General features: G+C 53.8%; 1 protein-coding gene across 2 annotated transcripts in view; it reads left to right on the top strand.

The window, feature by feature from the left end:
• The window catches only part of TNS1 (tensin 1), a 145,229-nt gene that overhangs the window by 26,906 nt on the left and 92,177 nt on the right, over positions 1–26,146 (top strand). Inside the window, exons 3-9 of one of the 2 annotated variants that reach the window (XM_011932292.1) lie at positions 10,275–10,316; positions 11,151–11,201; positions 17,042–17,091; positions 19,577–19,748; positions 22,487–22,537; positions 23,999–24,121; positions 24,668–24,732. In XM_011932292.1, the coding sequence (XP_011787682.1) occupies positions 19,581–19,748; positions 22,487–22,537; positions 23,999–24,121; positions 24,668–24,732 (407 nt within the window). In that variant the 5' untranslated portion in view covers positions 10,275–10,316; positions 11,151–11,201; positions 17,042–17,091; positions 19,577–19,580. Of the gene's footprint in view, positions 1–10,274; positions 10,317–11,150; positions 11,202–13,723; positions 13,935–17,041; positions 17,092–19,576; positions 19,749–22,486; positions 22,538–23,998; positions 24,122–24,667; positions 24,733–26,146 lie in introns of those variants that run through there. The other variant, XM_011932291.1, reaches the window with a different exon arrangement.

Genomic DNA, 26,146 nt, shown 5'->3' on the forward strand with positions numbered 1-26,146 from the left:
TTTCTTGAATGGTTGGAAGCAAGGCATTCAGCCCGATGTCTGGCAGATTGGGTACTCAATAAACAGGACTGCTATGGCTCCTGTTCCCTAGCTGGCGAATGGGTGGGGCTCTTGAGTCCTAAAGGTGGGGGGCCATGGGGGAGGGTGGCAGCTGCCTTCAACTGGAAGCTCTGCTACTGTCCCTGGGGAGTGGGAAAGTGGCCCAGGGGAAACAGGGAGAAAGTTTGGCTTCCCCAAGAGCACTCAGCACCTGTTTCCTCACGGGCGGGCGAGGCAAGTGCTTTGAACAGGTTCACAAGAGGGAGGAAAGGGCGGGTTTGTATTTTTCCTTCCTTTTCCATTTGTTGCCTGCCCTTCAGCCTCAGTAGGCTGCTCTCCAGCCTCCCTGCCCATTCCCTGTCCCTCATGGTGTGTCTGTCCTTCTGTGTGCTGTGTTTTCTTCATGTCTCAGTTCAGCTCCAGCTCTCCGTCTGGCCTTCTCACTGATCTTGCTTAAATTCCAACCCCTGGGATTAGGACCCCTCCTTCCAGACATAGAATTTCTGCCCAGCTTCAGGCCCTGCCAGCCAAACACATTTCCCAGCCTGTGCCCGGGCCAGCCAGGGCAAAGTGGCTTAATCTTCAACCATGTTTTCAACTTACTCAACAGATGTTGCCCAAGGCCTTGGGTAGAAGGGACCTGGGGTCACCACCTTCCTGTGGGGCACTGGTGGGGCAGGATGGAGAGGCGAGGTGGCTTGTTTGCCACAGACACTCCTGATCCTTGGAAAGAGCTGAAGCAGCTTTTCTCAACTTCTGAAAAATAAGAGTCAAAGGAATTTTTCAAGGGTGATCGCCAAATGGGTTGGCCACCAAGGTTGGCAGATGTTAGGTCTTCTGTGGGCAGGAGAGCTGGACTGGGGGTGGAATGGTGTGCACGTTGCTTCTCCTTGCCCAGGCAGGCCCAGCACAGGGGCTTGGAATGTCCCTGTAGAATGACTTGGAGGTCTGTAGGTCGGGGTGGGGGGTCTGGAGGGGAGGAGGTGAATGGGGAATAGGAATTGCCCAGTAGGAAATCATGCTTGGATTGCAGAGGGACCCCATGGGAGTCCGAGGAGGCTGGTTTCACTCATAATAGTAATAATAGCAACAGTGAGAGATTAACCCTTTACTGGAACTTCATATCTGCCAAGCTTCGTTCTAAACACTTTACAAAAACAGACTGATTTAATCCTGATGACAGTGCAATGAGGGAGGTGCTGTGATGATCCCAATGTCACAGATGAAGAACTGAAGCTGAAGGCCACAGAGCTATTAAAAGGATTCTGACACAGTGGTCTGGCACCAGAGTTCACCCTCCTAAGCACGAATAATGACTGATATCACTGTCACTTGCATAGCCCTTGCTGTTTTCAAAGCCCTTTCCATGACGTGGGACCATTGGGACCCCACAGTGACTTGTGTGGAAGCCTGGCAGGCCTGAGCCCATCCTGGGAAGACAGGAACAAACTGTGCATGGAACAAACTGGGTGCTTTGTTCACAGTCACATAGCGCGCAGTGGCAGGGCTGGGTCAGGAGTGGATTCTTGGTCTGCATTTCTCCCCAGGCTCCCCTCGGTGCTTGCTCCTGATGTAAGTGTGCGATGTTGCTGGGTGATGGACTTCTCCTGGGCCCCTCTTTCTAAACAGCTAGCTTCTCTGCCGGTAGGCTTGGGATTTGGGGGAGGGTCTGTCCACCCACGTAACCATCCAGCCATCTTACCAATACATATCTCTTGAGCACCTACCCCCTGGGCTTAGGACCCCTCAGTGCTAGGCACTGTTCTATGTGCTGGGGCTTCAGGGTTCCTTTCTGCCACAGTTGTCAGTGCTTCTTGAAGACAGATGGGCATGGAGTAGACCTGGAGCCACAAGGTGGAGAGGACTTTAGACGCCGTCTAGTCCCATCCTGTTCCTTTGCAGATAAGGAAACAGGCCCTGATCTTCTTTTTTTTTTTTTTTTGAGACGGAGTCTCGCTCTGTTGCCCAGGCTGGAGTGCAGTGGCCGGATCTCAGCTCACTGCAAGCTCCGCCTCCCAGGTTCACACCATTCTCCTGCCTCAACCTCCCGAGTAGCTGGGACTACAGGCGCCTGCCACCTCGCCCGGCTAGCTTTTTGTATTTTTTAGTAGAGACGGGGTTTCACTGTGTTAGCCAGGATGGTCTCGATCTCCTGACCTCATGATCCGCCCGTCTCGGCCTCCCAAAGTGCTGGGATTACAGGCTTGAGCCACCGCGCCCGGCCCAGGCCCTGATCTTCTTAAGTGACTTTCTGAAGGTCTCCCAGTGTCAGATCTGAGGTTAGAAGGCACTGTGCTGCCTCACGGAAGCAGAGAAGGGTGTGATGTTAATTAAAAGCAGAGAAAGAGAGTGGCGCACTCAGCTTCAGTGTGCGGGCTTGCTCCATCAAGGGTGATGTACAGTCACTTCAGTCAGCCCGAACTCTGACCTGATGCATTTCATCCCAAGGCACTGGGCGGGCCACGGGTGGCCATCCTTGGAAAATCCTGAAAAAATGGCTGATTTTCAAAGGGGAGGGGCAAACTCTGAGCATTGCATTCCCAAGAGGATGCTGAGCTGGGGAGGGAGGTTGAAAACCCCAACTTGAGCAACCCCGAGGGCTGCTTGGCCTAGAGAGACAAGACATGGAATGGGTACAGAATGGCAGTGGGAATATGTTGAAAGGCAAATGGATTCATTTTCCATTGTTCTGCAAAGTAGAACTTGGTAGGTTAAGGTCGTCAGAAAGAGCAGGAAACTCAGTCTCCTCATTTGTCAAAAGGAGTTCAAAGTGCTTCTTAAAGAACAGCATGTAGGCCGGGCATGGTGGCTCACGCCTATAATACCAGCACTTTGGGATGCTGAGGCAGGTGGATTATGAGTTCAAGAGATCGAGACCATCCTGGCCAACATGGTGAAACCCCATCTCTACTAAAACTACAAAAATTAGCTGGGCGTGGTGGCTCGCACCTGTAGTCCTAGCTACTCGGGAGGCTGAGGCAGAGGTTGCAGTGAGCTGAGATCGCGCCACTGCACTCCATTCTGGCAACAGAGCGAGACTCCATCTCAAAACAAAAACAAAAATGAAACAAACAAAAAACACAAAACATTCTCACTGATACCTATCAGGTATAAGGCACCATGCTGATGGAAGATCCCCTCCTCAGGGAGCTGCCTGGGTAGAAGTCCTCAGGCTCACTGAGGTCCTGCCATTTGACTGGGTTACAAAGCGACAAGATACACAGAGGCCAAGGCATCCCTGAATGTGCTGAACACCTCTCCTGTAACCCCTACTTTGAAAAGTCCAAGAAGGGTGAAGGGCCCTGACCTTGGGGAACCCTCTATTCAGTGGGAGAGAGAGAACTACACTATGGAAATAGTGTCTGACTCTGGGGTTTTGACGAGAGGTGGTAGCCTTGGTGTTCAGGGGAGGAAGTGATTTGCTTGATTTGCTCGTGCTGTGGTGGTTGGAGAAACCTGCCTTCTGTTCAAGCCTCGTTTAAGTCTGGAACAAATAGAAGAGAGGAGGGAAGGAGGGAGGGCGTTTTGGAAGGTAGCAGGGCTGAGGCAGAGAGGGCATAGGACCTTGGTACCAATTGCTGAGTCTGAAAGAGGGCCAGGCAATCTAGTGTAAATGTTTTGGGCAAGTCTGTCTTGCTAGGGGGAAGAGAGAACCGGGCAATCTTGTATCACCAGGGCCCAAACAACCCTTGGTGGCCCTGCCTGGGGCTGGTGGTGGGAGCAGCGTGGGTGCAGGAATGGGGGCAGGGACGAGTGTGTTAGGCCTGGTGGACCTGAGCAGCTGTGACCAGAGGCTGCACGCTGGAGAAGAGAGAGTAAGCAGTGGAGTGGCTGGAGGGAGAAGGGACCAGACATTGGAGGAGTCCACAAACCACACTGGGGAACTTGAACTTGACGTGCTAAGCACTAAGGGCTATCCTGAGTCCCTGAGCGGGGAAGTGACCCAAAGCAGAGTGTTAGAACTGGGAGTTTGCTGCCAGTTTCAGGGTGGCTTGGCAGGGAGGGACTGTCGGGGAGGGCAGGGCTGGTATAGATGCTCAGTGTGGCTCCAAGGCTATAGGCAAGGGTGGCTGGAGGGGTGTGGAGGAAGGGCACAGGCTTCCAGTGCCTGGTCAAGTCGGGGAGGAAAGCCATAACCAGTGAAGGACATGGCAAGAAAGAGCACTAAATATTCCAATCTGTGCAAACCGGCTGCAGTGGGGGTGTCCACTGTTGCACAGCCTCAGCCAGGATTTGGGTGTTGGGCCCCTCGAGGTGAATTAGGAGAAGGGGTTGAGGACAGGTGTGATCTGGCCAGATCTTTCCCCTGTGGAGAAATCAGACATAACTTTCCCCTTAATCACATGGAGCCTATTCTTTTTCCTCTGGTGGCCTGGGCCTGCTGGGAGAGGATGTGGCCCCTGGAGCGACTGAGCAGATATACTTCAGGGTCGCAGGCTCCACTGCCAGCGTCCTCTGCCAGCCCTGTCTGCTCAGCACTCTTTCTCCAGCCCTCACCCATTGGCTCCCACTTTCTCAAGACTGAGGGAGGGGAGAGCACAGGGCTCTGGGAGGTGCAGACCTCAGAGGTCTCAGACTCAGAGGCGCAGACCTGATCTCACATTGAGCAGCCACTCTCCCTGGAAACTCTGTCTCCTCATTTGCAGAAAGGTGTTCAAAGTGCTCCTTGTAGAGCCCTTGCTCGTAGTGAAGGGAGGTGATGCCTTGGGAGGCACGGGGCATGGAGAAAGCACTCTCTCCCTCTGCTGCCTTCTGCCACTGCCTTGGTTTTGTAATTATGCTGTTGATAAAGGGCTCTCATAGGTCTGTATGTGGGGATGATTAAATGGGGCCACGCCTCTAACGTGCCATCTCAGAGGCTGCCATGCTCCAAGTGCCCCATAAAGGCTGTTCCCCTGCCCTTCCCTTCTGTTTTTAGCCCCCTCCCTGCATATGCTTATGCTTCTATTTTTGAAACAAGTGAGCCTGGAATAACTTTCTCTGGGTCCTGGGTCTGAGGCCATTCCAGCCCTCGCTAGCCCTCCCTGCCGGCTCCCAGTTCCTTCCCCTCTTGATAGGCAGTGCGCTGGTGACCTCACGGTGCATTGCCATGGCAGTAGGTGTGATGTCATGGGGTGGTCTTTTTGGCCCCCAGACTGCCCAGATTCCAGGCCTCCCAGGGGGCCAGAGTTGGGAGAGTTGGAGGGTGGAAAGGGGCAGGGTGTAAGGAATTTCTGGACGGAATGTTCCTCCAGAGGCTGAGCCCGCATTCTGCACACCCCCCTCCCCAGTCCCCTTCCCCTCATCCCTGGGCTCAGGCTTGGGAACCTCCCCCATCCTGTTGTTTCCTTCCTCCAAAACAGCAGCACGGATACATTTTTCCCAGCCCACCCTCCTTGCAGGCCACTGACGTGTCCTCCTGTGTGAGCCTCCAGGCAGTCATGGCAGCCACCCCTCAACCTTCCAGCAGAAAGGCCCCTCCTGGCCCCTCCTGGCCCCTCCTCAGGCCCATGCAGTGGGGGAGGGTAAAGGCATGTGTGGAGAGGGCATGTGTTTCTTTTTTTGGAAAAAAATTGAGGAAAGGATGTGGAGCTTCCCTTATCCACCCTGTGGTTCCCGACCCCTCGAATTCAGGAAGTTTTCTCTGTTGTCTGATCTCAGTCTTTCCTACTGCAGCCCGGTTCCTATTCTTTCTGTGGAAGTGTGGTTGAGAAGTGTCTTCCTACTGAGGACCTGGACAGAAGACCTGCTACAAGTAGCCTTCATTTCTCAGAAAGCTTGTTCCCCACAGGAAGGCAGTTATCAGAGGAACTGCCTGGAGATCATTGCCTGGGAGAGGGGAGATAGCATGATGGGGAGGTGAGGAGCAAGGTTCAAACAGCAGCTCTCCTACTGACTGGCTGTGGAAACTGGGCAAGTCACTGCATCTCCCAGGCCCTCAGTTTCCTAAACTGTACCCTGTGGTAATGCTCACCTCCCAGGGTGGTTTTGAGGACTGGTGATCAGGAAAGCAAAGAGCCCAGTACCATGTTCCCGGCATTGCCAGCCCTGAATGAATAGTTGTAGTTCTTGCACTAAGTTTATGAAAAGGCATCTCAGGGCCAGGGCTAGGACGAGGGCCAGGCAAGCGAGGCCTCTATGGTGTAAGATCTGAGGAGTCATCACTCTCAGGATTATGCAAGTGCACTCGCAGGACCTGAGAGTGAGAGGGATGCCTTCTTAAATGTTGTGCCCCAAGGGCTTTGCCCTAGTCCCCACCTTGCTGTGCTCTAACTGCTGGCTTTGGGACTCTAGAGCAGAGGGGCCTGCTAAGAGCAGGGCTTGCTTTCCAGGTAGCAACCTGTCACCTGCTCCTAAACTGGATTCTGAGTTGTCCCTGCTGGAGGTAAGGGGGACTCTGGAAGACCCTTGGTGGGACAGTGAGTCAGCTGCTCTCACTTTGGAAAGCCTGGGGACCGTAAGCTCCGGGCTTTGTCCTGGGACTGGGCAGTGGGCGGGGTCAGACCTAGGGGTCTGTCTGTGTTTGGGCTCCACCCACTTCATCCCTCTGCAGCTGACTTGAGGAGGAAGGAGAAGAAGAGCCCGCAGGGAGGTACCAGCTAACCCTGTCAGCAGGATGGCTGGGGCCAAGGGTGAGGGCAATGAGATGAGCCTGGAAGTGGGCTTTACAAACCTGGGAACCAGCTCCAGCCATGCCACAAACCTCACCATGAAAGACTGGACAGATCAGACCTCCCTGGACTTCAATTTCCCCATGTGTGGAACAAGGGATGGAGGAGATGATGTCTTAAGTCCCTCTCAGAGCCCATGTCCCTAGGAGTGGCATGCAAGGATGGTGTGTGTGTGTGTGTGTGTGTGTGTGGTAGCTGTAGAAACATCCTGGCCAGGAATGGAGTGAAGATGAAGGTCAGGGGCTTCAGTTCCAGAGGGTCCCAGGAGTGCCAGCTGGACTCACTAAGCGGTGTCAATGGTAGGGCTTCCCACTGGCCCTGGTCTCCCTGCAGGGCCTGGAGCCGTGGCAGCCTCAGGGGATCCTGCCCTCCTGTTACCAGTCCCATGCCTTTTTCCTTCCCAGTAGCCCCAAGGCTGGCAGTGGTTGAGAAACAGAGAAATAGGACTTGAATCCTGGGAGAGTTGGGTTGGAGGGCAAAGGAGGGGCGGGCAGCATGCTTGCTGGCTGTGTTTGCAAACACTGCAGGACAAGTTGGGTGTTTAGATGGTGTGGGGGGTGGAGGTTTGGAAATTTTTAGCTCCTCAGAAAGCATCTCAACCAGTAAGCTGAAGGTATCTGATCTCTGGCAAGCGTCGCCATGTGGCTGGCCTCCAGCTGGCATGGGGAAGGGGTGGGGGCAAAGGGGATGGTGCTCAGATGATCACTGGCAGGAGGAGAAAGTTTCTCTTGCACTGCTGAGGCCTGTGGTTTCTAATATTGACTTCAGCTCCCTTGTCTGCACCATGCCAGACCCAGGAGGGGTGGGGCAGGAGGGTCACAGTGAGACAGGGTGGGCTGGAGAGGGCCTGGGCCTCAGGGATATGAGGTGCTGCCCCAAGGGTAGAGATGATAAATAATAGTGATAGCTGACAAGTATTGAGAACTTCCTAGTGTCTTGCACACTTCTAAGTGCTTTATGTGCTTTATTGCATTTGATCCCCAAAAAATAACCCTGTGCGGGCCTGTTGAGGAGCAGGAAGGACAAGGTGACCCGCTTAAGGTTGCATAGTTAGGTAGCAGCTGAGAGAATTAGCATGTGGACCCCGGCAGTCTGCTGCCAAGGTCTTTTAGGGAGCAGTAGGTCCAAATCCTGCCACCTGCTCCCAAGCTGATTCCAAGTTGGAGTTGTCCTGCCTAGAGGCAAGGGAGCTGTTAGCTCGGGCTGGTTGTTCTCGGAGAAGCATCTGGGACCTGTGTTGCCTGGAAACCTGGTAGAAATGCACGTCCTTGGGTCCCACCCTAGGTCTAACTGTGTATATGTGGGGTGGCCCAGGCACCTGCGTATCAACAGCCCTCTAGGTGGTGCTATGCTCGTTCAAGTTTGAGACCCCTGGGCTCATGCTCTGTTGAGGGTCGAGGCCTATTAGGAGGCTTTAACCAGAGAAGGAAGAGGCTTTTCTGGGCTCTGAAAGGACCTGGGGCAGGTGTATCATCTTTAGCTTGTCCACCCCTTTCCATGTCTGTCCATTCTAGCAGGCTGGGTAGCGGACAGGTCAGGAGTGAGGGCTTTGGGTTTGTGTCTCAGTTCCGCTGTGGTCTGCCTTCCGGGAGTTCCCTTCCTTCCCACAGGAGACCAGAGCAGCTCTGAGATGAGGCAGCGGGGCTGTTCTGCCCACCCTCAGGTCTCCACGTGGGAAGGACAGAGCCCCTGCAAAAGAAGGGAAAGGCTGGGGGGTGGAGAGGGCCTGGGGTGGCTGACACTGCTCTAGTCGGGATGGGGTCCCTGGTAGAGGGGTGGGTGGGGCTGGGCTGTTGGCGGCTGAGGGGAGCACCTGGTCATAATAAGCAGGCAGCTCCGAGAGCTCTAGCTTACCCTGAGTGGGCTAGGGGATTAGTGGGTTAGGATTAGGGCTGAGCTGAGAGAGGGCAGAACGTGGCATCTTTACTCCTCCTCCAGAGCCATCCTCACATTCCAGGTGGAGAGAGGGGGGTGTACCTACCAGCGGGGAGGAGAGTGGAGGAGATGTGTGGGAGGGGTTTGCCCCGGTCCCCCCAACCCCTGTGCCTGGACCCCATTGTCCCTTTACCATCCCCAGCTGCCTTGGCCCTGAACTGCTCAGGAAGTTTCATCCCCTGGAAAGGAGTTTTGACTTCAGCCACCTGTCTTCCAGGCAGTAGGGGTAAATGAGTCTGGGCCATTTCCAGAGAGAGCACTGTTACCTCCACTCAGCCCAGTCTGTTCCTCCATGCCCATCTGGGCCCACTCCTCCTCCCTGATGCGGGAACCTTTTAGAGGGGCATTCTGTCCATTCCCCTGCCTTTGGACATGAGCAGCTCATCCCTCAGCTCTCAGGGATGGGGTTGTAGCAGGTGCCTCTTGTGCCGAGACACACGGTCTCAAACCTGGGTCACACTCGTCCTCGCCAAGCTGTGCTTCAGAACCTTTGCAGTTGTGCTCAGGCCTTTCTGCCCAATTTGAGGGCCCCATAACCACTTTACTGAGTTGGAAACGGAGCCCTAGATTCTGGTCAGGAGGTGAACCTGGCATAAGAAGCTTCTCTTCTTGCTATGGGGAGAAATCAGACCATCTTTAGTAGGAAGCCCTTCAGTTGCTCTGAGTGAAGAAAGGAGGGTGCCAGGGTAAGGAATGGGATCAGCCAACAGGTGTTTGTTGATGGCTCACTAGGCATACATCCACCCTGGTAGGAGGGAGTTTCCAAATGAATTGGTCCAAATGTTGCTTTGAATCTATTTTGGATGAAGGTGGAATAAGAATCACAAATAAAACAGTAGTTGGGGAAACAAGTCATGTATTCCCATGATGAGATTATTCATACAGTGAGGACGAGACAGGGAGGTGATTGGAATTCAGAGGTGGGAAAGAGATCCCACTTGCTGGGTGGCCAGGGAGGGCTAACTGGAGGAAGACAGCCCTCCTTGTAGGAAAAGAGGGGAAGGCATTCCACTAGTAAAGACCTGGATGTGGGAACAAGCAAGAAGGGTTTAGGGGCCGGGGCTGATGGAGCAGAGCCTTTGTGCTTGGAAATGGAGGTGTGTGAGGCCCAATGGTGGGCGGCCTGAAAGCCCACTGAAGTAATGAGACTGGCTGGCTGCACTATTTCAGGCTGTTGGGATATCACTTGGAGCCCCAAGATGGGGTTCAAATCCTGCCGTCTCTGTTAGAGTTGATGATGTTGGCTCAGTCATTTAAGTTTCTTATCTGTAGAGTGGGGCTAAAAGGTAGCAATGGTACTCACCTCCCTGGATTCTTGGGAATAAATGAGATGCTGTAGGTCATTGACCCCTCCAATTTGAGGGGTCAGTAACTGTGTGAACCAGAGACCTGACGCCGGGCACGGAGCATGGGGTCTTTGGTGAAGGTTTGTAGAACTGGATGGTTCTAGCACTATTAGGATGGTTTTCCACATGCCAAACTCTTCCCTCTGTGCTTGGGGCCAACCAGATTATGCCTGAGTCTTGGGTTGGCCTCATCATCCCTGTCTCAGGGGGCATTCTGCCCATCAGGGCCACCAGCCATGGAGAGAGAGCCCATCCCTGGGATGTCTGCCCTGAGGGCTCATGCTGTTTCTCCTTCTGTCTACAGCCCATCACCACTGAGAACACACCAAAGAATGTAGTGGATACGGTGAGTGATGGCAGATGGTGGTGGGGGGAGCCGGAACAGCCTGAGCAGGAGTGAGAAGGCCAGAAGTGGAGAGTGGATTTGGGGGAGAGCAGACAGATGTGGTTGGGGAAATGCTTCCAGAATAGATTTGGGGAACTAGCGGGGAAGTAGTGGGGTGGCTGCTGACGCTGGGAGAAGGGCATCTGACTATCCCTGTGTGTTCGGAAATGGGCTGCTAGGCAACTGGGCAGGCAGAGAGGGAGAGGCGGGGTGGGAGCTGAGAGGGAGCAGCCGGTAGTTAAATGTGGGCTTCCTTATGAAATATGCAGAATGTGAGAAAGCCAGGCAGATCTTTCTAAACAGGTCTTTCTGACCTAGCTGAGAGACGGACAGTTTCCTCCAGGCTCTGTGGAAGATTGAAGGGAGGAAAGGAGGTGGGTTCCGCAGTGGGGAAACTGAGGTTAACTGCTGAGAGAGATCTCCTGGTGATGACCAGTAGGAAATCATGGGCTTGGAGATGAAGGACTTCAGTTCAAATCTTGACTCCGCCAAGGTTCTAATTATGTGACTGTGGCCAAAGCATGAGCCTGTCTTGCCTCAGTTTTCTTATCTGCAAAATGAGAATAACAGTATCTCCCACAGAAGTGGTTGTGAGTTGTAAACGAGGGTTTGGTTAGCTCTGAGGAGGCCTTGATATGAGCAAAGAAATGTGAAACAAACACCAAAGTTATTTCCAGGCCCCTCTGCCAACCTCCTCATCTGCCACTCCTGACAAACCCAGCAGGTGGAAGACCTGGGTGCGTTTTGATTATTTTTCTTGCCTCCCCTCTCTGACTGCCTTTTCTCTGTCTGCAGGGAGAAGGAGCCTCCCGGGGTGGAAACACACGGAAAAGCCTCGAGGACAACGTGAGTGTGGAGGGGGAGAAGAAGGATGGGGCTGGGCCCTGGTGGCCAGGGGGAATGGGGTGGGAGGTGGATAATGCCTTGTTTTGTGGGCTTCCCTTACCTCTCTGTAGAAGGAGAGGCTGGGATTGTGGGCAGGCCTGTTTCCTTACAGGCTGGGCCTTAGTCTTGGCTGCCACCTCCATCTAAGCGGGATCCAGAGCTCATTCATCCGCGACTGCGCCAGGCCTCAGTGCTCAGGCCGGGTGGGAGGAGAGAGGGCATGCTACGGCAGCCTGGCCATGGGGAGCAAGGGGAAATGCGCAAAACCACAGCAAGGGAAACTGAGGGCTGAGGCAGAGAAGGAGCCCTGACTCTTGGGGCCGTCTTAGTCCTTGGGGAAGTGGTAGGGCCTGCTTCCCTGGAGACAAGAGTCTTAGAAAATAGCAAGCACCACTGTGTGGCTTAGATGCTGTTGCTTCAGGAGGAGGCTGGTAGATGGGTCCACTGGTCACCCTGGGCTCCTCCTGCCTCCCATTTTGGGGAGAGGGGAAGGGGTGGATGCCTGAAATGGAAGGATCCCGCAGAAGGGCTCAGGGGCTCTTCCAGGACGTGCTTTGAGCCTCGTTTGGGGTTGGGCTTGTCTCCACAACCCAGGGGCAGACTCCCAGCACAGTGGGGCTTTCTCCTTTCTTCCCTGCCCCTCTCTGACAGTGTCTCCTGTGCTGGCCCCTCCATCTTCACCCGCCCTGGGCTGCAGAGGAACAGGGAGTGGTTTTGGTGGTTGGCACAGGGGTAGATGTTGATGGCACGAGGCCCTATCATCTGACAGCTGCCTGACCCACGGTGGGGAGGGCCCTGGAGGGAGTGCTGCGGGAGCAGGAGGGGCAGCTCCTATAGGCAGCCTGACTCCTGTGGTGAGCCCACTGCCACCGCCACATTGCCCTGGGGCAGTCCTGCATGTCCAGCCCTACAAAGCGGCAGCATCCCAAGGGCCGCATGGGACCTCTCCAGGTGGAGCAGGGAGCATGCCTCTTAAATTAGCGGGGAAGGCTCTGCTCAAGGTACGCGTGAGTTCCCCTGGGCATGGGGTACTCGTACTGGGGAGGGGCCCTTGTCCCTGATTCCGATGTTTCTGGGGCTGGGGTGCAGGGGGAACCTAATTTGTTGTGTGTACCTACTGCCAAGGATGTACAAGCTTAATGTACTCAAAATATATCACACGTGCTGAATAACTGTGAGCCATTCTTATTACTGTTATTTTGACTAAGGGCTGGGAGCTGTGTTGGCTGTTTTGAGATCCTCCTGACACCCCTGTATGGCAGAGCCTATGAGTCCACTTTATAGATGAGGAAACAGAGGCTTGGCATTGCTGAATAATTCGGTGAACGCCACTCCATCCCTTCCTGGGACTGCTGCTGGGGTCTAGCGTTATCCCGAACTCCTAACCTTTGGCAAGGGGACAGGGTGATGGTGTGTGAACCAAGCCTTCTAGCCAATGGTCTGGGCACAGTCAGGGGCCAAATCCTAGAGCTGCTGTCCCCACATTCCCAGCCTGGGCCAGATGGATCCCGTCAACTAGAGTTACAGCAAGAGAGAGTGAAGTTAGACATCACGAAGAACTTTTGATTGCAAGAGTGTGCATGACCTTGGTCCTAGGGAAGAAAGAGGTGGCCATTTATTTGTGACTGAGGCTCTTTGACTTTTTTAAGAAGAAAGTATTGGTGATCTGGGATGGATGTGTCTGTGCCTGTGTGTCAAGGTGGGTAAGTGTGCTGTCTTGTCTGGATATGGGAGGAGGGACAAGATGAGCTTTGGAAAGGTAAGCAAGTGAGCAGTTACTAGAACGGCCTGTGCACCGCAAAAGAGGAGAGAAAACCTAAAGTTTAAGGCTCCTGTCACCTGTCTCAGGTTGGGTTGGCCCCAGGGTCATTGAGCCAATCCCCTGCCCAGCCACGGGACTCTCCAGCAGTCCACCCTGGGGGAGGAGGACCTGGGCCTGCTGCTGTGATAATGTGGCTGTTTGTCAAGCTGCGTTGCTGTCTCTGGCTCACGGCCCAGGACTCACAGGCAGGAATGGCTGTTTTCCTCCTGCCGAGTTGGTGTGTAGTGGAGTTTGTGGACAGTGTGCTGTGTCGCACTTTGTTTTGGAAAAATCCAGGCTAGTGCGCAGGAAGGAGAGGGGAAGGGGTGTGGCTGAAGGGGGTGCTATATGGGGGTTGGCCACAGCCCCCAGAGGAGATGTAGGAATGGGGCCGGGCCCCTGACGTAGGTCAGTCACCAATCTCTGGCTGCCTGACAAGGCCCCTGGTGTTCGCTTACAGACCCTCCTCCCAACTGTGCCCCTCTGGGGACCTGGGCTCAGGAAATGGCTTTTCTTTTGGTCCTGCGCTGTTGTGTTTGGTCTGTGGACCTCAAAGGAAGGCAGGGCTCTTCCCACAGAGGCATTGCTTCAAACCAACCCCACCCAAGGCTGGGGGTTCCTGCTCCTTGCCTCATGACGGGGAAGAAAGTGGCAGATAACAGAACCTGGGGTCATAGACCTTGAGCGACCCAGTAGTGTCTGAGTGGTGATCAGCTCTTGCCTACAGTGAGGACCAAGGCAAAAAGAGTTGGCTGAATGTGCAGCAGGAAGGATGAGGGTTAGATACCATGAGGAACTTCCTGACAGTGAGAAAAGTAAGACACTATGTCTGGGAGGCTGTGGAGTCTCCTTTCATGGTGCCCTTTCAGCAAAGGAAGGACTGTGTTTTGGAGGTGAGGATAGGGGAGAGTTCTGTTTGGTGTTTAGAGAGTTGGATGAAAAGTTCTATAATCTATCTATGTCTTGAGAGGAGGTAGGAAGAAGTTCAAAGCCATGTGGGTAAAGTGCTTTGTGATCCCCAGAGAGGAAAAGAATAGGATTACAGGCAGGCAGAAAACTTATTTTTCTTTTTAAAATAGTTTGTAAAGTCCTGTAGTCGTTTTCCCTAGGAGTTCTATGCAGAGTAGGCAGAAGATTATGTGAGCACTGTACGGGGTCCATTTTACAGATGGGTAAATGAGACAGAACCTCTCCTCCTCACACTGGGTCTGTTGATGAGTATCATGGTCTGTAAAATATAAGCTCTCTGAGGTCAGGGACTTCACTTCCTTTGTCCCCTGGAACATGGCCGGGCACACAGCTGGTGGCACTCGGTGGCTGTTTGCTGAATGAGAGAATGAGCATGAAGATTGGAGGCTCAGGGATGACCGGATGCCTTGACTTACTCCCACCGTGCTTGTAAAAAGCTACACCATGAGGCACGCTTCCAAAGGCGTCATCTCTAGCCTCGTGTGAGGTCACCTGTGTTTCTGGAGCACTAGGGTGTGTTTGCTGACATGCCGTCCCCCCCGCCCCAGCCCATTTGTTGTTCTCTGAGTTCTGTGTGCACCGACACTCAGACGTGTCACCGTGCATGTCTGCTCTCTCTCTGCCAGCAAGGGTCACGTGCCCCCAAACTTTGCAGAAAACAGGAAGCCCCGTCAGTGAGAGGGCAGCCCAGTGATTCATCAGGGGATGACAGTCCCAGCTGTTCGTCCCCCATCCTCCGCAGTGGGGTCACTCACTGTCCAGGGTGGCTTCCTCCCCCTGCCCCCCTCCCCTCCCCGCCCGGTGGAGCAGAGCGAGCTTGGACTTTGCCTTATCACCTCTGGAGGCAGCCTGGCCAGACTCTATTTGGGCCAAGTTTTTATTTATCTTCGCTGGCTTTTTTTTGGGGTGGGGAGGCTGAGGAATGTGGAGTGTTGTAACGTTTGGAAGAGGGCGGTGGGGAAACGGGAGCCAGGTCTGCTGCCCTGCTCGTCCTGCTTACCCCTGCACCTTTGCAGGCTCCCAGCTCCTCTTAGTTCCCCAGTTCCCACTGCCAAGCCCATCTCAATATGGCCCATTGTCTTTCTCCAGCTCCCTGGGTCTGGTCCCATGCTCCCGGCCACACCTCACGTCTTGGCTACCGTTGTGGCTTCCAGTTGTTCAAAGCAGCTGTGGTGGCTTCCTCCAAAAGTGGCTACGGATCAGCAACAGATGAAACCCAAGGGGCTATTTATAGCAGGGTGGCCCTGGGGCCTGGAGCAGGGCCTAGGGCCTGGGGAGATTCAGGGACTCCTCATTAGGGACCAGTGGAATGGAGATGGATGAAGTGTTGGGTTTCTGTGTTCCTCTGAGCGGGTAGCTTTGGAACAGCCTGGTTTGGGTCTTGAAAACCAAACACAATCACTCCTTGACTCCCAGCTCCACCCTTCTCTAATCCCCCCACCCCCAAGCTTGACTCATGCAAACTGGAGTCCTCAGGGCCAGAAGAGCTGTGAGACTTAGAAACTTCCCCCCGATAGCCCCACTTGGCTCTTCCCTCCTTCACTGCTGCGGGGCTGCTCATTGGTCCGAGGCAGCTGGGACAGAGCGGACTCTGGGCAGAGCCTTCTTCCCGAAGGCTGGATGGAGGGTCCCCCTCTTAGCAGAGCTGCTCTAACTTGGGGCTCAGCTGGGAGCTGGGCCTCGGAGCCCACCTATCCTGCCTCGTAGGCACTGCAGAGCCAGGAGAGGGGTGCAGGGTCTCCTCTTCTTGGAGACCCCGTGGTCAAGCCCCAGGTTGGAGTGTGAATCCTGCCTGGCCATCAACTTCCTAGGGACTTGAGGGTAAGTTATTCTGTGCCTCAGTTTCTTCCTTTCTTGGCAGATTGTGGTCCTGTCTCCTCGAAGAAGAGGCTGCAAGTTGATGGGAGGAAAAGGCCATTTTCTGAGAGGCACATGGGTGTTTGGAAGGTGTCAGTGGGCTCAGGAGGTCTGAGAATCTAGAAGCGGGGCATCCCGATTCTGCATCCTATGAGGTGGCTGGAAGGATGGGTAGAGGCGATGCAGGGTGTTGATTTTCTATAGAGGTGAATGTTTGGTTGTAACTACCCTTTTCATTTTTCTTGATACAAAATTAACGACAGAAACAACAGTGGTCATCTGGCGAATGCCAGGCGTGATGCGAAGTGCCTTATATGCATAACTCCTTTGGATTCTCACCGCCAGCCTGAAGGTTGTCCCATTTTACATGTAACATTACAAGAGGCTCAGAGGGGTTACATTACAACTGGCAGGGCTGCCCAGCAGGATCCTGGAATCCAGACTCCATGGTCTGTGGGCCTCTGACCCTGTGCTTTCACACCCGCCATGCCATCCTTCTGCCCTGGGATGGATTGGGCCCATTTGCTTAAGTTCGTACCACTCGACAGCTGTGAAAAGGGGAGTGGGTGAGATGGCTACTGTCTGCCACAGACAGTGGGGAGTGGGCCCTCAGGAGCATGGCTCACTGCCTTAGGCCTCGTCTTGGTTCCTGCATGCTCTACCTGGCTGTTCTGGTCTCTAAATTCAAGTGAATGACTTGACGTCACTGCTTTCGAGCAGAGAAGTGTGGGGTGACGGTGGCAGGACAGAGGGGCGCCATTATTCTCGTCGCTCCTGTTTCTTTCGTGGTGGCAGTCATATTCTCCTCTTGGGGTTTCTCTTGTGTGGGTGAGTGAATCAAAGTGAAATGTGTTTCCATTGAGTCCGTAACTGTTGAGTGTGCCCTCAGTGTGGATGGCACCAGCCCGGTGGTGTGCACTCCTCAGCATTCGGGATTTCTTCCTGTCATCCCTCTGGGGCTTGCACACAGGCAGGCACACTCACGTGGAATCAGTGTTGATGGCTTTGGCTTCGGGCGGGCTGTGTTTTTGCAGGGGTTAGGGTGGCAGGGTCGGAATGTTGGCAGGGAAAGGAGAAGAGGATCGTGTTTGCTCCTGTGGACAGCTCTCTGGTGTGCTCCTGCTGTGATCCTGCCCACCCCTGCATAATGCCGCTTCTCTTCTCTCCTTCTCAGGGCTCCGTCAGGGTCACCCCGAGTGTCCAGCCCCACCTCCAGCCCATCAGGTATGCCTGGCCCATGGGGGCGGGGGCGGGAGCGCAAGCAGGGGGGTCACTGTGGGTGTTCCTGTTAAGTCTTGACTCTGGGTGCCCCAGACTGCAGCCATAAAGCCACGGGTGGGGAGTGTGGGCAAATGTGAAAGGCACAGGAGAGGATGGGTGCAGATGCCCTTGGTAACAGTTGTGTTTTGAGCTCTTAGCCAGCCCTTGAGCTGAGGCTTTATTTACCTGCATGAGCTCATCTAGTCCTTGCAACAACCCCGCAAGGTACGTATTTTATTCCCTTTGGTAGAGCTGCGTTTCAGAGAGTTGAGGTGATTTGTAAAGGTCACACAGCTACCAAGAAGCAGCACTTGGATTTGCATTTAGGACTGGTGGGCGTCGAGGCCTGTGCTGGATCTCTTCCTCTCTGCAAACAGGGGATTCTGACTGGGCAGAGTAGTTTATAAAAGGAAAGTTCCCCATCTGGCTAGGCTGGCAGGGGCCGGGGGAAGGGGATGCACGAGGGACTTTGTGTCTTGGTGATCCAGAGAGTTTGTTTTGCTCCCCTCCCCCTCTGCCTCACCTTCACCCACCGAGGCTCCTGAGATGATCGGGGATGCCAGCCTTGGGGTAGAGTTGAAGCCCCTGGCAGTTTCTGGCCCCGCTGCCGGCTGTCCACAGACTGGAGGTGGCTTCTTAGAAGATCCCCTCCTTCCCTCAGACCTGGACAGATGGATGCAGACTGTGATGCTGAGGCTGTCCGGCTGGTGGCACTGTTCTGCCTTTGCATCCTTCCTGGGATCCAGCCTGTAGACAGGGGCGGGTCAGTGTCCCTGTGGGCCACGTCTGACTCACGGCCCTCACCAGCACCTCTTTCTCCCCCTCCTGTGCTGAGGGGAGGCTGAAATCGCAGGAGCTTGGGCTTGCGAGTTTTTCTGACATTCTAGTTTCTTTCTTGGAGCCAGGACAGAGAGGGGTTTTGGAGGGTGGGGAGGAGGGGATGCTGCAAGTTAGCTGAGGCTCCCCACCCTCACACCCACTTGCTTGCAGGTATGTGTGCTTGTGGCTTCTTGTCCCAAACTGGTCACCACCTACAAGAACTGTCCTTGAGCAGGCAGTTGGCTTGAGATAGAAACTTCACCCCCACAGCTGCAATGAGAAGCTTTCCATAGGGACAAGAAGTGGCCGGGACTCAGAGTCAAACTCAAACCGGGCTCCTTACCTCTGGGTGCTGGTCCCCAATCCCACTCGGGCCCCTGTCATCCCACCAGAGAGGTCCTGCCATGCCTCATCCTTGGCTGCCCCACCTCCACGCCCCACCTGGGCTGGGATTGAACCCTGGTGGAGGTCTGGATTCTTCACGGCTTCTCAGCATCCGGGGGCTTGTTCTGTTTAGTGCCAGAAAGGCCTCGTAACTTTTAAATATCCCGGCGGTATTCCTTTCGCTGTCCTCTACTCTCCACTTTATCCCGCTGTGGTGAAAGGTTAGCAGAACGAAATGTGAGTGCTGCCTGCATTTGATCGAGGGGGAAGCGAGGCACTAGGAGGTTGATGAAGGGGTAAAAAGCTGGAGGGATGGGGGAGGTGCTTCTAGAAGCAAGAGGTGGGCTTCCCCAATGGGCATCCTGGACCCTTCCTCTGGAAGAAAAGTTGGGAGAGATGAGATGTGAGCCCCTCCCTTCCTCACCCAGTGCCCAGTGGAGAGGACGGCCAGCCCAGGGACCTCCCCACCTCTCCGGGAAATGCATGGTGCTGGCAGCTACCCACCACTGCAGCAGCAAGGGCTCCATGCCCTCTTGTTTCCTGGGCCCTTAGAAATCAGGGAGGCCGCTGCCAAGAAGCAGCTCTGGCAGGTGGTGGGAGCTGCCAGAGGTGGGGAGAAGGCCAAGGAACAAAGGGCAGGAGTCGGCCTGCCTCTGGGAGGGCTGGAATGTGTGCTGTGGTCTGGCTTACCTGGAACCCAGGTGAACGTGTCACCCGAGCTGCCCTCTCTCCTGAGAGGTCTCCCGCCCACTCCACAACTTGAGAGAGTGAGGGGCGGGCAGTGGAAGGCTCCGTTCCAGGGCTGGAGAGCGTTCAGTGCAGGCTCTCCTTCCTCTTCCAGAGCAGTCTGGGGCCTTTCGGGAGACTTCTGCCTGGTCAGGCAGTCACAGCGTTGGGAGCCAGAGCTCCGGGTTCCTGGGCCGGTCTGGTCCTGGCTCTGAGCTCTGGAGTCACAGGTTGAAGGCAGTGGACTGATGGGAACCAAGAAATGGTGTTATCAGTTTGGTTCTGAAATGGTCTGAGGTTCTTGCCAGCCCTACCCAGCTTGTTCTCACCGGCACTCCCAAGCTGGCCACACTGGCCTTGCCAGAGGAAACCTCTGGCCTTGGCCTTGGGTTGAAGAGCAGCCAAGCACCCTGGACTGCAATTGGGGGTCACACAGGATGTGTATGGGGTGCAACTATCTGGGGCCTTCCCTGTGGGCTGGATTCTGATCTGGACCCTCTGCTGCCTGCTGTCTCCCTAGAAACATGAGTGTGAGCCGGACCATGGAGGACAGCTGTGAGCTGGACCTGGTGTACGTCACAGAGAGGATCATCGCTGTCTCCTTCCCCAGCACAGCCAATGAGGAGAACTTCCGGAGCAACCTCCGTGAGGTGGCCCAGATGCTCAAGTCCAAACATGGAGGCAACTACCTGGTGAGGATGGGGCCTTGTGCCCATCATCCTGTGCCCTCTATGCTTCCATCTGCTAGCCACCTCTTCATGGCTGGTATCCCTGCCACCAGCCCCTGTGCCAGCCCACCCTCTTCTCTTTGTTTATCTGCCCTTCTCCTCAGGCAGCTCTCTTGCCTGAGTCTTCAGTCACTCTCCAGGCCAGCTCTACTCTAAGCAGTGTGCTGCAGCTGGAATGTGGCATCTGGAACTCTGTGTGTGCATGTGTGTGCTGGCCAGGAGAAGAAGAGAGTAACAATAAGAGTTCAGGTTATCGAGCGCTTGCTGCCAGCCAGGCCCTGTTCCAACTGCTTTCCACGCACTTAACCTTTGCAGCAGCTCTAGCAAGCAGGCACTTGCTAGAGCACAGAGAGGTGGGGTTATTTGCCTAAGGTTGCAGGATCAGGAAGTGGCAGAGCTGGCACAGGGTCGGTGCCTCTGAGAAGTCTGAGGGCAGAGTCTTGGCAACATGTGTCTTAAGGGACCCTGGGTTGCTGACACCTGGCTTGGCCTGGCCCAGAGGAGTCACCTTAGCACATGGAAGAGAGGTACTGGCTGTGGTCTCCACTAACGTAGAAAGGCCGATCCGTCCTTGGCCCCAGAGGAGGGCTCAGGTCCATTTTAGAGGGAGGTGCCTGTGGACTGGACCCACAGATCTGATCTGTACAACCTCAGGTGGCTGCCCCCAGGGTGTTTGAGGTGGGATGTAGGAGGCCACATTAGTTTCCCAGGGCTGCTGTAACAAATGAGGCGGCCCTTTCTATCCACGAGTTTCACATCTGTGGATTCAATCCACCATGAGTTGAAAATATTCAGAAAAAACCCAACAGCGAATAATGATAAAAAACAATACAAATAAAAACAATACAGCAGAACAACTATTTGCAGAGCGTTTATATTGTATTAGGTATTACAAGTAACCTAGAGATGATTTAAAGTCTTTGGAAGTATATGCATAAGTTATATGCAAATAGTACATTTTTTATATGCAAGTTGTATGCAAATAGTACATATTTTATGTAAGCGACCTGAGCATCCATGGATTTTGATATCCAGTGTCCATGGCGGGGTGGAGGGGTCCTAGATCCAAATCCCCCATAGACACCAAGTGATGACTCTACCTCAAATTTGGTGGCTCAAAATAACAGAAATTTATTCTCTCACAGTTCTGAAGGCTGGAAATCTAAAATCAAGGTGTTGAGGGGGCCGTACTCCCTCTGAATCCTATGGGCAGAATCCCTTCTTGCCTTTTCCTAGCTTTTGGTGGGATTTCTTGGTTTGTAGCGCATCACCCTAATCTCTGCCTCCATCTCCATGTGGCCTTCTTCAGTGTCTCCGTGTGTCTTCTCTTCCTATAAGGACATCAATTATTGGACTTAGGGTCAACCCTAGATCCAGGTTGATCTCATATTGAGATCCTTAACTACTTACATTGGCAAAGGCACTGTTTCCAAATAAGGTTGCATTCTGAAGTTCTGGGCGGACATGACATTTTGAGGATACTATTCAACCACTATAGAGACCTATCTGTTAGCTGCACTGGGGCATTGTTAAGAGCCTGGCTTTAGACATCAGAAAGATCTGGATTCAAATTCTGGCTCTCCTTTTACTACCTACATGATCTTGGCTGTTTAGCCTCATTAAGCCCTAGCTTCTGCATCTGTAAAGTGGGTCTAAGATCTACCTCTTACGGTTGGTGAGAGAATTAAGCCAGCTGTTAGATGTAAAGTCCTTAACACAGGCTGGCAGGTGGCAGACATTCATTGAGTGATGGCTATTGTAACATAATAAAGTGTATTCCTTTACAGAGTGCAAGAGTGGGTGAAAATCCACCTATTTCTGATTTTAGGAGTCCAGGGTTCTATGGAACTTGGTGCCCTGCCACCCCTCTCTCTATCCGGCCTATTCCAGACTGGGCTGTCCCCTTTTCTCCCCAGGAGATGACACAGTGGCCTTTGAGTTTCCCAGGCAGTGGGGTGGAGGTGGGAAGTTCTGCATGCCCCCCTCGGAGGTAGAGGCAGGAATTCCAGAGACTGGGGAATTCCGTGGGATTCCAGTGGTCAGGAATGGGACCCCAGTGGTCAGGCATTGAAAGGCATGTGCTGGGAGAGGTATGTCAAGGGTCTGATTGGGACCACCCAGGATGGTTTGCCCCTCTGATGGAGGATGTCTGGTGACAGAGAAGTTGCAGTCTCATGGGATGAAGTTCTAAGGTCTGTGTGTGAAATGGAAACCAGAGATTGCCAACTACTTATCATCTCACACCGCTGGATTCCCGTTCAGTGTGACGAGAGGCATGGGGGACTGGAGACAAGTTCCATCCCTTTCTCGTCTTCCATTCAGGACATCCGCTCATGGAGCGGGGCGGCTCAGTGTCCTCATCTCTCTCTCTCTCTTCATCCTGAGGACCTATAGTTTAGTTCCTCTTGGTGACGGTGTGTCTGCTGGACTCACCTGCGTGTTCATGTATGAATAGAATTCCCATCAGGGGAGAGAGAGTGAGAGCAGGCACAGGAGGTCCAGGGAGCTCATGGCTGTTTCGTGGCCAGGCCCCTGGCTGTGGGAGGACGTCGATGCCCTGCTGGGTGCTGTCGTGGGCTCTTCAGAGGAAGTTGGTGATGATGCCACCGTCCTTTCTGGGACCAGCAGCCCATGGTTCTCTCTCCCCTCGCTGCGCTCCTCACTCTCACCTCCTCATGCTCTCTTCCTTTTTCTCCTTCTAGCTGTTCAACCTCTCTGAGCGGAGACCTGACATCACGAAGCTCCATGCCAAGGTGAGCCAGTGGCTGTTTTGGGGTGGGGGAGGAGAAGGAGAACAAATGGACTCCCTGTCCGTGGTTCCCACATAATAATCTTGGGGAAAATGCTGTGACAGTTTGAAAAGCCTATTCAAAGTCAGAGTGCCATCTTATATCTGGAAAATGGAAAATGATCTATTTATCCTTTCCATAATATAAATTACAGAAAGCAAAGCTTGGGGCAGTGACTTTCCACCCAGGTCTGCCTGCTGGGGAGTACACAGAATCTCTTGGGTGAGGCTGGAGTTGTGAGATGTTTAGTTTTTGGATTTAAAGCAGTTGGGAGTTGCTGCTTTTGACCTTCCAGCTGCCATTTTTTGTTTTTTGTTTTTTTTGTTTTTTTGAGACGGAGCCTCCCTCTGTCGCCCAGGCTGGAGTGCAGTGGCTTGATCTTAGCTCACTGCAACCTCCGCCTCCCGGGTTCAAGTGATTCTCCTGTCTCAGCCTTCCGAGTAGCTGGGACTACAGGCGCCTGCCACCATGCCTGGCTAATTTTTGTATTTTTAGTAGAGTTGGGGTTTCGCCATGTTGGTCAGGCTGGTCTCAAACTCCTGGCCTCAAGTGATCTGCCCACCTTGGCCTCCCAAAGTACTGGGATTACAGGCGTGAGCCAGCGAGCCTGGCCCTGCTGCTGCTTTTTACTCTGTTTGCTTGGGGGGCTGTGTGCGGGCTTTGCCATGGGCATCTGCTCCTAACTCTGAGAGTTTGGTACATGCTGCTCTGTGACCCTGGAGGGGTGACGGACTTCTCTGGGCCTCAGTGTGCCCCTCTGAAAGTGGTCTGGCTGGATTAGGTGTGCTCTACGGGTCCTTGCAGAGTTCTCTTTTACTTTAAAGTTGGTGAGTCTAGAAAGGTTTTGAGAGGCCCGAAGCCCGCTATTCAGGTCTGCCCTTTGTGTCCTTAAGGCTGCCCTTGACTGGCCTGGAAAGTGGATGGTTTGTGTGTCCAGGGCTTAGAAAAGAGTCATGAACATCAGACAGCCCTTTGCTTTTTCCTCTCTCAGCCTGAGCCAGGCCTCAGGGCTGTCTGTGGGAGAAGAGCTTGAGGGCAGTGCTTGGGGCCCCTCAGCACGTTGGAGGTCAGTTCTATGGTAGGGACCTTGGGGTCATCAGCTCCAAGCCTTTTTTTTTTTTTTTTTTAAACACACATATGGGGAAATTGAGACTGGAAGAGGACATGAGGCCTAAGGCCCCACAGTGAGTCAGTGCCAGGGCCAAGACCTGGACCCAGGGTCCCGAGTACTGGGTCATGCATGGCCTTTACTTTTCACATCCCTGCCTCCTTGCTGACCAGTGGGCAGGGAGGAACCAAGTCCTGGCAGGAACCAGCAGCTGCGGGCCGCCGCCCAGGTACTGGCACATGGCGTGGGCGGCTCCCACTGGCTTGGTTGACTCTGCAGGGCTTCTGCCCTCTTCTCACTCATGGCTTGGGCTGTAGGTACTGGAATTTGGCTGGCCCGACCTCCACACCCCAGCCCTGGAGAAGATCTGCAGCATCTGTAAGGCCATGGACACGTGGCTCAACGCAGACCCCCACAATGTCGTTGTTCTACACAACAAGGTCAGAGCTGTGGTGCGTGTGTGTGTGTCTGTGTGTGTGTGTCTGTGTGTGTGTGCGTGTGTGCGTATGTGTGCGTGTGTGTGTATGTGTGCGCGCGTGTGTGCGTGTGTGTATGTGTGTGCGCGCGTGTGTGTATGTGTGTATGTGCGTGTGTGCGTGTGTGTGTGTGCGTGTGTGTGTGTGTGTGTGTGCCTGAGTGTGTCCTTGGATGATCGTGTGTACCTGCCTATATCCTTGAATTTTGTGAGCATATAAGTCTGTATTTTTCTTTCTAGGGGATAATAGATTCTGTCTTGGGGGGCACCTCTAAGAAGTGCAGGTGACATCACCTTATGTCCACAGCAGTGGATGATCAGATGTGTTTTTTCTGAGACTTAGTCCCCACCTGTTTCCCTCCCCTGAGGCCTCCTTCCTCCTTATGTTCTCCCTTAAATCCACACCCCTCTCTCCAGCCCCAGTTCCTTTCCACCAAGGCTTCTAAATAAGCTCTGGGGCAGCAGGGCTGGCCTTAGAAATAAATGCTTTTGTGTTTGGGGGTTCTTTCAGGGAAACCGAGGCAGGATAGGAGTTGTCATCGCGGCTTACATGCACTACAGCAACATTTCTGCCAGGTAAGAGGGGCCTGGAGCCGCCCATCCTCTGGAACATTGACAGTATGACCCCCTTCGTCTCATCCACCCACAGCCTCTCTGTTCCCTGGAGTGAGGAGATAAGCACAGAGGGAAAGAGAAGTGATGAGGACGGGTGCAGGGGCCCCCAGCTCTGAGGCAGGAGCCTGTGGTCAGACGATGGGAGGGAAGAGAGTCCAATTCTCTTTTGGGGGCTCTGGTGGGGCAGGCTTGGGAGGCAGGCCTTGTCCTGAGCACCTCATGCGGCCAGCTCCTCGGAGCCACATTTCCTTGCCAAACCGCCTTCTTTTTCCCTGGGCCAGCAGGAAGGGAGTCAGAAAGAAATGTCGGATCAGATCTGGGTCTGGCAACACAATATAGAATATAGAATATAGAATATAGAAGTTGTCTCATGCATTCCTCTGCCTCTGGACAACAGAGGTCCCTCTTCCTACCTAGGTGTTTGGAAAAAGAATAAAGAACATCCACTGACTCCCTTTCCTATCCCACTCTTCAGAGAGGCAGAGGGCTTCACCCATTCATTTTGTTATCCATTCAACAAGGAATATGGCCAGGCGCAGTGGCTCACATCTGTAATGCCAGCACTTTGGGAGGTCAAGGCAGGTGGATCACTTGAGGTCAGAAGTTTGAGACCAGCCTGGCCAACATGGTGAAACCCTGTCTCCACTAAAATACAAAAATTAGCTGGGCGTGCTGGGGTGGGTGCCTGTAATCCCAGCTACTCAGGAGGCTGAGGCAGGAGAATCCCTGGAATCTGGGAGGCGGAGGTTGCAGTGAGCCGAGATGGCACCACTGCACTCCAACCTGGGTGACAGAGGGAGACTCTGTCTCAAAAAGAAAAAAACAATAAATATTGGACAGCCAATGCGCCAGGCTCTGTTCTAGGTGCTGAGAATGTAGCAGAGGGCAAAGCCAGGTCACTGTCTTCATGGGCATTAAACACGCAAACAAATACATTAGTAATAGCAGGTGCTAATTATCATGAAAGAGTAAAGGGACTCGAGAAGGGCAGTGGTGACGCGGGCACATGGTCAGAAGAGGCCTCTTGATGAGGCGACACCGGAGCAGAGACTTGAGTGACCAGGATTGGAAAGGCTGAGCCGTATCAAGCCTGCGGGATGAGCCCTGCACACTGAGAGAAGAAGAAGGACGGGAATGTGAGGGGCTGGGGTGTTTGAAGCTGAGCAAGTGAGGGAAGAGGAAGAGGAGGGTAAGCTAGGAGGTGGCAGAGCCAGGGGCCTCGTGGTCTCGCTGAGGACTTTGGAGTTTGCTCTAAGAGTGATGGGAAGTCACTGGAGCTTCGTGATCTTTTCATTTCAAGGTGATCTGTCTGAGTGCTCTGTGAGGATGGATAGAATCTTCTGTGGAGGGCCTGCCAGGTGGCTGTAGTGTTAGG

The sequence above is a fragment of the Colobus angolensis genome, unplaced genomic scaffold (assembly GCF_000951035.1).
Source record: "Colobus angolensis palliatus isolate OR3802 unplaced genomic scaffold, Cang.pa_1.0 Scaffold95, whole genome shotgun sequence".
Lineage (NCBI taxonomy): Eukaryota > Metazoa > Chordata > Mammalia > Primates > Cercopithecidae > Colobus > Colobus angolensis.